This window comes from Armigeres subalbatus, chromosome 3, assembly GCF_024139115.2.
Source record: "Armigeres subalbatus isolate Guangzhou_Male chromosome 3, GZ_Asu_2, whole genome shotgun sequence".
NCBI classification, from domain to species: Eukaryota; Metazoa; Arthropoda; class Insecta; order Diptera; family Culicidae; genus Armigeres; species Armigeres subalbatus.
Window position 1 is genome coordinate 105,498,833 of NC_085141.1, and position 12,569 is coordinate 105,511,401.

The 12,569-nt window shown below is 36.3% G+C and overlaps 1 protein-coding gene across 3 annotated transcripts in view; it reads left to right on the forward strand.

The window, feature by feature from the left end:
* Positions 1 to 12,109, forward strand: part of LOC134225814 (probable protein phosphatase 2C T23F11.1) — a 31,558-nt gene extending 19,449 nt beyond the window's left edge. Inside the window, exons 3-5 of one of the 3 annotated variants that reach the window (XR_009983330.1) lie at positions 8,298 to 9,510; positions 9,669 to 10,034; positions 10,130 to 12,109. Coding sequence is in view for 2 of the 3 variants with exons in the window: in XM_062706178.1 (XP_062562162.1) it covers positions 8,333 to 9,478 (1,146 nt within the window). In the remaining variant the exon portion in view is untranslated. Of the gene's footprint in view, positions 1 to 8,297; positions 9,511 to 9,668 lie in introns of all 3 variants that reach the window. The other 2 variants (XM_062706178.1, XM_062706179.1) reach the window with 2 other exon arrangements.
* The last annotated feature ends 460 nt before the right edge of the window (positions 12,110 to 12,569 follow it).

A 12,569-nucleotide genomic window follows, 5' to 3' on the forward strand; every position in this document is an offset into this window, starting at 1 on the left:
TATTAGTTTTTCAAATCAATAATTTTGTAATTTAATTGATTGTTCATTTTTCAATTTGTCAACCCATTAATTTAAAGTTATAAATTTATTTATTTATTCATTTGTTTATTCAAAGTCTTAGCTATATTAGTTATAAATGCTTGGCGTACTTTTTCTGCTTTGCCTATTAGGCTATTGCTGAATAATTTGATATGCTTCTGATATGCTTGCACATCGTCTCTGTCGTTCACGGTGAACAGATTTTTAGAATGCTTTTGGCATTCGAACGTGAACGAGCTCCGTGGATTTTTTTACCTGTATTCACCAGAGAAAGCTTCTCTCCTCTCTGATATATACATCATATACGCTATATCCACCACAGCAAAACAGGGAGAATGAAAAATCTAACAAGATGTGTAGATTGCCTCTCTGTCGTTTTCATCCTGCCTGTCTGTCCGCCCTTGTTTTTTTGGTACACGCATGCTCGTATGCTCTTTACGTTATGACTAGGGGTGGTGGAAATTCGCGATTTCGCGGAAGCCGCGAAATCAGCGAAATTTGATGTTAGCCGCGAAATTTAAACATTTTCGCGAAAAACCGCGAAATTAACCTTTCCCGTCAATAATTTTATTCCATTCTATTGCCTCAGTAGATTGCTTGACCTAGTAAATACCAACTCGACAAACAACGCATTTTTTGACCACTCGAATTTTTTTTTATGTGCGGAGTCCGAAATTTGGTCGAATATTGAGCCAAAAGTAAACTGCAGAACAATTTTGTTTTTCTTTCAAATTGTAAAAATAGTTGGAGACTTAAAAAAATATGGAATCTTTAGGAAAGTTAGAGATTCTCAAAGGGCTACTACCGAATGCACATGACCTGCAATACTCACATTATGGGATTGATCGGCGAAGTTTGAAGAAAAAAGTTTACCAACGTTGATTGCCTCGCGGCATGTTTCAAATCTATTTTTTCTCATTCGGCCTTTTTTCGTTTTGCTCAACACTTCAAAATAGCGATGAAATATCTGTCTATTCCTGGAAACTCAGTAGATGCTGAACGTAGTGTTTGCTAGTACAATTTAATCAACACTTCCCAACACCAAAAGTTAACGGGAAAAAATGGCTTTTGACCAGTAATGCAAAGAAATAATTAAAAAAATTATTTCAAATTAATAAACGCAACAATTTAAATAAATATGGAACCTACATTGTCTTTTTTTATTTTTTGTATCGAATAATGATTTACCGCGAAATTGCCGCGAATTTTCAGATTTTCTAAATTGGCTGTCCACGAAATTTTAAAAATTTTGCCGCGAATTTCCACCACCCCTAGTTATGACCGTCCACGAGGTACAAATATTCCTAATAATTATTATTCAGAATGTTTGTGATTAGGTATAGGGTATCTGTTTCATTAATAATAACATGCTCCTATATCAATAACATTCACGAAGCAGGAAATTTAGACTCAATTTGTGTCGTATTTTGTTGTAATCCGCAGTGGGCATGCCCTGCTGAAAAAATCACAAAAATTAGAAATAAAACAATTTGCGCACAGATTCTTTGATTTCGAATGGTATTTATTTGGGTACATGGAATAAATTTAAGGAGCAGTTCCCCTATATGAATTTACTCAATAAAGGTGTTTATTTTAAAATCAGAAAACATGAATTCCGTGAAAACTCAAGAAAGTTATACCTTGTTTTGTAAAACAGTTTATGTAACTTGTCATAAGACGAATTTATACAATCCCATTGAATTCCACCACTTAATTGTATCTTGACAGATACGTATTTCGACCTCAACAGTAAGGCCGTCTTCAGTGTCTTCAGTGTCAAGATACAATTAAGTGGTGGAATTCAATGGGATTGTATAAACTCGTCTTATGACAAGTGAAGACATTCCACTAAAAAGCTCAAAATAATTTTCTTATTAGTTTATGTAAGTTATTTACATAATTTGGATAATGACTATCCGCCAAATCTATGCACAACAAAAATTATTAAATGCATATTAAGACTTTCAATAGTAAACACAACAATTATATACGATATGGATATACAATACGATATGTAATTTGATCAATTGAATTTTATACACGAAAACTTGAGCAAAAATTGGGATTTTTATTGGCGAACTCTGGTCAAATATTCAAACATTAATTAACACTATTCGAACAAATTATAATAAATTTCTAAAAAATGAGATGAAGAAAAGTATTAAACAATTGTAAGTCAAAAGAGAAAGTCAAAAATTATATCTAGCAAAAGTAAAAAAAAATTAAATAGTTCCTTATGAAATTAAACTTGTTACTACATGTCAAAATCAATCGTTCAAATGGGATAGAAGTCACTAGATAGAAAATTAGAAAAAATTACTTCTCTATTCGTAAATTTGTATTTTCTTAACAATAATTGCATAATTGAACATTATTGTATTAATATATGGAACAGAATGAATCATGTGAATTACATGCTTCGTGGGTAGCTTTGCCAGAACTCCTCAAACTCGCTAGAGTTAAATAAAACCATCAATGACAAAACGCTGCGTTCGCAGCGTATCTCTCTGTTCAGTAGATTTGCTTCTTGCAACATTACAAATTGCTTTATTTTTCAATTGCATTATAAATTTATTTATCAAATATTATTTCATTCAACGAATATTTGATAAGTTAATATTTATAAATTTCAAAGAAAATCATTAAAAATATAGGCCAATATTCTTGTACATAGAAGAATCGAGCAATTCTGTGTATACCAATTTGTGTATACATTTTGTAATGATCCTGTACAGAATTATATAGATAATTTAACAAAATGTGTTGTTCTTTCCTTTGATGCATACCAGTCGAAAGATAATATTTGGATTCAGGTCAATTGACCACCGGAACTTGTTAACTCAACTTTGAACGGTGCAAAATATATATATTTGGCACAGTTGAAAATTTGCCGTTCAGAAATCATTAAGTTTATGTACCTACTGACTTTTCATAACAAAATTCCCGAACATTTAAACGAAAAGATGATTGAAATTAAAAAACTTGATCAACATCGTTCCTTAGATTACCTACTCAAATAATTCATATACATATATGCGACAATATGTTTCATTTCTATTTTCTTCGTTTACTACTGCACACTTACTTGCTGCCTGCATTCGTGGGCAATAATTCAACACTTCCAACTAGACTCGATTGTCCACGACGATGTTCACTGTGAAATTATCGCTCTTTCTCACCTCTTGTTCATGTTCATGTTCACGGGAGGTGTACAGAGGGCTTTAGACTCTAAATGTTTTCCATGGAAAAAAATAGAAGTTGATGAAATCTGCAAAGGCGATTAATTAAATTTTTTAGAAGTTATGATAGATAAATCATAGGATTATTAGAAGCCCACGGAAAAAAAAAGTTTTTCTGCAAACCTACACAATTTATTGATCTCGCCCGTAAGGGATTCTGAGCTCCCAAAAGATTTTTTGACAGTCATACGATTTTTTTGTTGTTTGCGAAAGTTAGTATGAAGTCTCCACTGTTGGAGAGTGTCTTGCTTCCTTCTAAGGAGATAGTGATTAGTCCAAAATCAATATCTGTGGTAATCGCTTAATACTAATTCTACAGCTCTGGTACTGTTGCCCAAATCGACATTTCCTATTTGTCCTACCCACGACTCGGAACGTTTATTGGGATTCGGGATTGGGAATAAGCAATTAATTGGTGACTTTGAACCTTTCTACTTTCAATAAACAGGAGTGGATAATATTCGTGAATAAAGAAGTTTCATTAATTTTAATGATCCTTCAGATATTTTTTCATAGATTCCATATGAAAATCTAGAAATTCATACGACATCATGAGGTTCCTTACGTATTTTGCAATAGTCGATATCTCAAAAATTCTCGGGGCTGTAATCCAGATACCACTGAATATTGACATTTAATTGCAGCATCATACGTCCACTAAACCTTTTAATCTTACTTACTTTACTTGAATCTTGTTTACTCTTTGAATGTGAAATATTGCACATCTTGGTTTCCTTAGTAAGAAAGGGGCGCCCAATCAAGATTTCGCCAAGGGCGCTGCGAATCCACGCTACGGCTCTGGTGAAGGATTTTCAGAAGGTATATCCGAATTTCGAGCGGAAAGTGCTGCGTACAATACTCGGAGGGAAACTAGAAAATAGTGTGTGGCGCAAACGCATGAATCATGAGCTGTATCAAGTATATAAAGAAGAAAATATTGTGAATCGTATACCATACGGCATACTTCAGTGGGCTAATCACTTAGTGCGAATGTCGGAAGAAAGAATAGCAAAAACAATATTAAGATAGGGGCCGGCGACTTAGTGGAAGGCCATGAACATGCTGGCTGCACGCGGTAGAAACGGACCTGACCTGAACGTTTGGGGAAGATGGAGGAACATCGCCCAAGACCGACGATTATGGAGCTATACAATACGCCAGGCAAAGGTGTATCGACGCTGTAGCCAAACCAGGTATCCAGGTAGGTATATCCGAATTTCGGAACGAAGTCTTGAGGGAATGTCCAACGGAATTTTCAGAGAAATCTAAGACTGTCGGAAGTTCCTTCAGAAATTGCTTTGAAAATTGCTTCAGGAGTTTTACGGATATCCTTTCTGGACCTTGTTCAGGAATCGTTAAAGAAATTTTATTCTAGAACTTTGCAAGGAATCCTAAAAGAGTTCTTAGAAGAATTTATGAAGGAATTTTCGGAAGAAACCCATAACGATTTTTCCTAAACAAATTTCTGAAGGAATGCGTGAAGGAAATTTCGAACTAATTTGTAAGGGAAATTCCAAAGAATACTCAAAAAAATTTCTGGAATTCGATGAGTTTGTCCTTGAGGTAATTTACGAGGGAATTTCTGGACGAATCTCTAAAGAAATTTCTGGAGGAAATTGCAAATCAATTACTGGGAAAAATTCCGAAAGAATTCCTGGAGAAATCTAGGAATTTCTTCAGAAATACCAGTAAACATTTCCTCTAAAACTCTTAGGATTATGTTTATAAATTCCTTTGAGAATTTCTCCGGAAATACCTTCAGAAATTACTTTATGGATTCCCCTGAAAATTTCTTCAGAAATTCTTTTGGGAATTTTTTAGAAATATTTTCAAAAACTGTTTTAGCAGTTCCAACGGGAATTACTTTCAAAAATCCATTCAGGCTCCCTTTTAAAGATGCCTTTGAAAATTTATTTGGAAATCTCTGCACAAAATCTGAGTTCCTTAAAAAACAAACCTCTTCAAAAACTCATTTGAGAACTCCACAAGATTTTTTTCCTTAAATAGTCTAAAAAATCCGTCTAGATTTTTTCCTGATATTTCTCCAGGCATTTCTTCAAAAGTTTCTTCGAAAAACCTCAGAGATTCCTTCGTGGATCTGTCAGAAATTCTTTCGGAAATCCTTTGATAAATTAATTAGAAAATGAAATAGTTTCCGATGTAGTTAGGTACTAATTAAATTTTCGAAAGAATAACACAAAAAAAAAAACAAGAAACACTAAAAAATCCATTTTGTTATATGTGGGTGAATTTATTTATAGAAATCATTGAATAATTGCCGAAGAAATTTCATATTGAGGAATTTCCGAAGGAATTCTCAAAAAAAAAAAAAATCCGATGGCTTTGCTTAAAAAAAAATAAAAAATTTGGTAAACAATTTTCGTAGGACTTCCTGAAACATTTTTTTCGTATGCATTCCATAAGGAATTTCCGAAAGAAATGAAGAAATCCGTAGTGGAAACTTTTCGGAGGAATATCTGGAGGAAGTTACATGGAAATATACCAAGTGGTTTTGTCAATCATATTCAAGAATTGATTTCAAAATAAAAATTATTTATATTGAAACAAAATTGATGTTTCACGTGTATTTGCTTAGAATTTAGTTCTTATTCACGCGGATTTGGCGCGATTTCATGTCGCGTGGAAATGGCGCGGATTTGATTTAAGTCGGCGCGGATTTGGCGCGGAAAATATTTCAGGATCTAACGAGACGAGCCAGCCTTGGGCTGAAGTCTCGCTAATAAAGACAAAAAAATCTCAGTAACAATCCTGATTTTTGGAAAATCCTTAAGTATTGATCGGAGTGGTTGTCGGGAGGAGAGGGGGTCCCTCATTTGAAGAAACTCTTCGTTACGTAATTTTAAAATAATTCTTTGATCTCCTGCATGAATCTGTGCTGCTGTTACTTCTGAATAAACATAATAATTAATTATTATGCGAAACATGATCTCAGGCATGCATGCGTAACCAAGGATCGACTCAAGTACGAGACACTGAAGACGGCCTCACAGTTGAGGTCGAAATACGTGTCTGTAAAGATAACAAAACGTAGTGGAATTAAATGGAAAGTACTAAACTCGTCTTAGACAGTTGAAGATATTCCACTAAAAGAGCTTAAATAATGTTTCTGATTTTATCCATTCCAGGTCATCCAAGAATTCTCTGGTCAAACCAATAATCTAAAAATAGTTATCAAGAATAGGACATGCTCTTTGTAATCCATAGAACTAAATTGAATATGTCGTTGCAATTTTACAACATCCAAGAATTTGGCAGAAGTCCTTGAGGTAGGCGTTACCATGCTCTGAGAATTCCATATAGAATCAAATTTATTATGCCTACAACAATTCTCGGGTACTTATTCAAAAGGACGTATGTGATTTTGTAAACAAAGATTCAAACGTCGATTGATCCAATCAAAAGATATTTTAGTTACTAGATAAAGATTGTCGCTGTCGTCGCTGTCCGGAACATCTTTTGCTGGCGAGGATAGGGGAGCTAAATGTCAAAGAAGGAAAATCCATACGATTTGACAGGTATGTACCACACATGTTTCGGACAGCAGAACAAAGGGAACAGAAGCGACAATCTTTATCTAGCAACTAAAATATCTTTTATCCAATCTGATTGCACTCCAACGCAAACCATCACCACAAACAGGTAGGGGAAGCCTTCGGCTACCTGTTGGTGGTGTTGGTTTGCATAGAAGTGCCATCAGATTGGGCAAATCGACGTTTGAATCTTTGTTTACAAAATCACATACGTCCTTTTGAATAAGTACCCGAGAATTATTGTGTTAGATCGTTAGAGTTTGTTAAGCTCTGAGAACCGATTTCACATGCTGTTGCGATATGATATTCCCCGGTGGCGGATCCTGAGACAACATGAGCATTCTGTGGCTACGCTCTCACCATAACTTAACCAACGTGTAAAACATGTTAAAAAACATCATCTGTACCTGTACTGGTGTCCCCGCATTTTGAACATTCTTAACGGTATTTATTACTCACGGTGTATAGTCACCCAAATCCGATCATTTTTACATCGGTTTTTAATCCCTAGTAACAAGAGGAAATTGATGGATCCAAGAGTGTTATAAAACTACGATTGTTACTTGCGATTGGTGCCTTTTACGATACGCTACATATTGTACGGGTATGCAGATATAAAAAATGAGAGATAGGCATATTTTCATTCGTCTCTGGATTCAATCCTTGCAAGTAAATGTGCAAGGAATGTTCCTGGTAATCCGAAAATGATCCGAAAGCTCATTTATTTCGAATATTATTTAAGGTAGACAGAAGGTATCTATAATATATTTCGCGCAAATTTTCTAATTATATAGCGACAGGAACCCTGAACAGACAAATAATGAAAAATTGATGAAAAACAAAGTGGTCACTCTTGTCCTATATGTAGAAGAAGCGGATCGAGTGAGTCCAAAACAGTATATCAGAATAATCGAACCGCTTGGCCATCAGTTTCCAATTTTTTAACTACACGTTCAACGCGGATGATAATAATGATGGCATGGTATGGAAGCGCCGACGGTGATAATATTTTGAATCTACATACACACGATGTGTGTACACAAACAATCCCCGTCCAGGTCAAAATCTATGCTTTAATCGAATTCGCGTTTCATTATCAGCTCAGTTGCACCGGGTAGATGATGATACGACGGTCGAGAGGGGTGTAATCAGTGGGATGATTGATTCGAAATTATCATAGAGGTATTGTTAAACTTATTACTTAATATCTTTCTTCATAATCTATTTTCGTTTCTCTATCGCTATCGTAAAGATAAATTCTAATTTATGATATGTTTTGAGAGTGATAAAGGAGCATTATGTAAAAATAGGCAGGAGCGGGCGCAGGTGATAACAAAAGGCTTCAAACGCTTTTCGGGACAACTAATAGGCCTATCACACTATTAGATAGCTTAACCCAGGTCGCAACTATTCTACGATTTCACTAAATTTTGAGAATTATCTACCTATGTCGTTCTTCTCATTTCAGATCGACTGCCACTCACCAAAGAACCATAACCGACCATGGGTCAGACCCTTTCGGAACCGGAAACCTCGAAGGAATCGGCTTTTTGCCAGAACGACTACTACAAGGTGGGATCCAGCTGTATGCAGGGTTGGCGCATCCACATGGAGGACTCGCACACGCACATCCTCTCGCTGCCAGATGATCCCGGTACGGCTTTCTTCGCCGTGTACGACGGTCATGGCGGTGCCAACATTGCCCAGTACGCCGGTAAGCATCTGCATAAGTTTGTCACGAAACGGTCCGAATATGGGGACGATGTTAAGCGGGCCTTGCAGCGAGGATTTTTGGATATCGATGAGGCGATGTTGAACGACGAGTCGCTGAAGGAGCAAATGGCAGGATCAACGGCGGTTACGGTAATGGTTAAAGACAATAGGCTGTACTGCGCGAATGCCGGGGATTCACGGGCGATTGCGTGCGTCAATGGGAAACTGGATGTTCTGTCGTTCGACCACAAACCGAATAATGCTAGTGAGTTGGAGAGGATAAAGCGGGCCGGTGGATACGTGGAGTACAACAGGGTTAATGGGTATTTGGCGCTATCGAGGGCTTTGGGAGATTTTAGTTTGAAACGGAATAGTGACAAACTGGCTGAGGAGCAGGTTGTGACCGCATTCCCGGACGTTGAGGAAAGAGAAGTTACGGAGGATTTTGAGTTTCTGGTTATTGCCTGCGACGGGATTTGGGACGTGCTTCCAAGTCAGTCGGTAATGGAATTTGTTATGACGGAGATCGCCCAAAATGTCTATCCGCAGTACATCTGCGAGAGTTTGATGTCGAGATGTCTTGCTCCGGACTGTCAGATGGGGGGCATCGGTGGGGACAATATGACGGTGATCATCGTTTGTTTCTTGCATGGACGACCGTACGAGGACTTGGTTAACCGCTGCAAGGAACACGTGGTCGAAATGAACAGAAAAGCTTCGGAGATGTTCATCGAGCATGAGTCGAGTTTTGTTCCGAAACAATCGAGCTCGAAGAGTACCCTCGAGGATGGCGGTGGACACGATTTGTCTCCTCTGTCGTCACCCGAACAATCTCCGAAGGCTTCTCCCAGTGGAAAGAGCAAACCTGCTGCCACCGCAGACGGACATTCGTCGCCAGATGACGACGACTCAAGCGAGGAACTTGATCTGAAGTAGAGCAAAACAGAGGTGATGGCGATCATTGTAGAATACTCGCTTAACTTTTCAAAAGGACCTAAGTAACATTTTTTTCATGAATTAATTTGAATACTGCAATCAATAGCTTTCATGTTGTTCTGTTGATTGCGCTATTCAAATTAATTCATGAAAAAAATGTTACTTAGGACCTTTTGAAAAATTAAGCGAGATAGTGTTTTCTCTGTTCCTTCAATGCTCTGTTTTATCCGCAGTGGTTCCTTCCGATTGTGAAATTCCCCTAGATTGTTATCCTGACGACTGTTTTTATTCCTACGTTCAATTGTATAGACGGCACTAAGTTTTAAAATTATCTTTGTAAGACTTTTCGTAATCCCAGTGGTAGGGCCGCGTTTCGGTGAGAAAAATAATCGTGCTCGTACAAAGATTCACGTTTGGAATTCAGATCAGATATGAATAAACGACGCATATGTGGACGAAAATCCGCCCGGGTTCCAAACCGAGCACCGAGAGAACAAATCATAATCGTGTTTGCTCATTTTCATCGGACTTAGTGTCGATTTTAAATTATTTAGTGGTAAGTAAATACACACTGGGATGAACTTAGAATTGTATTTTATACTCAAAGGGCTATGGTTGTTGATTGATGAAATGTGTATCTAAATTTTACAGGACTTTCTATGGATATTTGAAGAATGATTACCGCCCTAATTATAATATGTGAAATATTGTGCTACGTTTCCCCTTAATAACAAGTGTCGTTTTCTTCTAGTGAAATTGAAGGTTTACTTTGGTGTTATAGCATTCTTATAAAAAGTGTCTTCAGTGTAGGTTTGCCAATCCATAGAGTTCAATTCTTGTCATAAAATTTTAACTTTTGCATGAGCCAACCATTTTATCTGTATGATAAATTAATGTAAGATAATAAAAAAAGGAACAGGCTTTTGTATGGTTGAGAATTTAGATACAGTCAAATTCATTTAACCATTGAAAAAATATCAATACGAACTTAAATTTTTATGTTGAGCAGTAAATTTCAGTAAATTACTGTTCCGAATCTTCATATCGTAGTTTTTATATTCGTCCCATGAAAAATAAATCCAAATAGTCTTGTTTCTCATTTTCGTGATATTTAAAAAAAATCAACTTTATTTAAAGGATTTTTTATTTTTTAAGAAAAAGTTCATCACTACGATTTTTTCCGAAACAAACACGCATGTTAGCAAAAATAACTTGCAAAATTAGTAATTTATTGTTTTCTTTGTTTGTTTGTTGATTGTCAATGATACAAACCATATTATTTGAACCCTTAGATTCCACTACTTTCAAAAAAGTACATAGGTATGTGCAAATAGTTTGGAAGGGAAAAAAAGTTCGTATTTACTTTTTTTTGGAGGAAAATTGATTGAACAGAATAATAGAAGAAAATGCGTTGATGTGTTGATTCTTTGCATCGGCCTAAGCTATCGCTCCCATTTATTTGTCATTTATGAAACTCACATTCAAGGAAACGTAGCACAACGTACTATTCTAAGAATATACTTCCCAGTAGCAAGTGGTACCTATAAAATAAAATTAACAATACAAAATCATGTTTCAATACAAGATTAGGAAGAAGTGATGCAAGCTTTATGTTTGTTTTATCAAAAAAGAAACAAAACTTAGATATTTGTCGCTCTGCTGTACTGTTAGGTGAATAAGCTGGAAAATACAAAACATACGAGCCAAAAACCAAACCAGATCGAAATACAAAGGACAAGTTGCAATTATTGAAATAACGATGACAGGGTGGAACACTATTCTGACAGAACATACCGACCTCGAACGAGTTATTAAGCGGTACTTCAACCTAATTGCTTTGATTTGGCCTACGTAGTTATGGCCCGCATACGGTACTGTACTACTAATATACATAAATTAAATCAATTAGGTGGAATGCGGCCGAACGATCGAGGATAAGTATAGTGCTGCAGAAAATGCTCTTTTCCCTAATGATGAATACGCTTTTCTATACCTAAAAGTTAATGGACAAACCCCTTAGTAGAAGATAACCTTTAAAATGTCCTTATCATACACGCGATTTTCTGTATCCAAATATCATACGATGCAAGTAATACTATCTAGGAATAGGGCAGGTTCCTTTTTATTGTCTTTACAGTCCTGTTAGTGAATAGGAGGTCCTAGTGACAATGTCGAACAGTGATGTGTAGTGCGTGAGATTTAAGTTCAACGTGAATGGGAGATGGAAGTGCAGCGTGCCTCTTCCGGTTGAAGGCTGATGATAATGCTCTTTATTCGCCAGTGTGTTCGTGATGCGCAAGACGATACCGACAGCAAAATCTAGATTTAAAAACAATATTACCTAAATAATAACAATAATCAACGTAGCGATAGAAAGTTTACTAGAGAGTCTGAAACATTGGCCGTTTTCGGAGCCCCTTCTATCCAGCACCCTGGGAAAGAAAGATGATTCAACCGACTGTATTCGGTTCCCAATTTGGATATTGTACTGTACATACAAACGCAGGATTTTTTTTCTTCCCTAGAATGGCTAGGGATTGTATATCCTTATCATGCACGTGACGCTCGCCTGCAGTGCACTGTCTGAGCAACAAAATAAGCATATTTTTAAAATAAATATTTTCACAAGAAGTTGCCTTTTATTGTCGCAGTGTATATCACACTTTACACTCTGTCTCTGTTAAAGCTTGATAAATGTTCATGCTCAAGTATCTGCTGGGCTAATACTTGTATTATATACAAGGAATGTAATTGTCGCTGAAAACTGCAAAAAACAAGCGACAAAAGAGAATAGCGATAACTCTTTGTCCTCATCTGCAGAGGATAAAGACAATGTTGCGTTCCGTTTTATTTGCAACAAACATGGAGAGGAAACTGTTGTGAACTTTTCAATTTACGATAACCTGTATATTTCAGAAGTAAAACATAAATCTTGAGAACAGATGGTAAAAATTTATGTCTAAACATTGATAACTGATACTTATTTAACCAAAAACAGCATCGAAAACCGGGACAAACGCTTATTGCGAGTTGAGTTTGTCCCAACATTTACAAGAGAGGACAATGTCGTTGTCATTGGCAATGTTGTTAT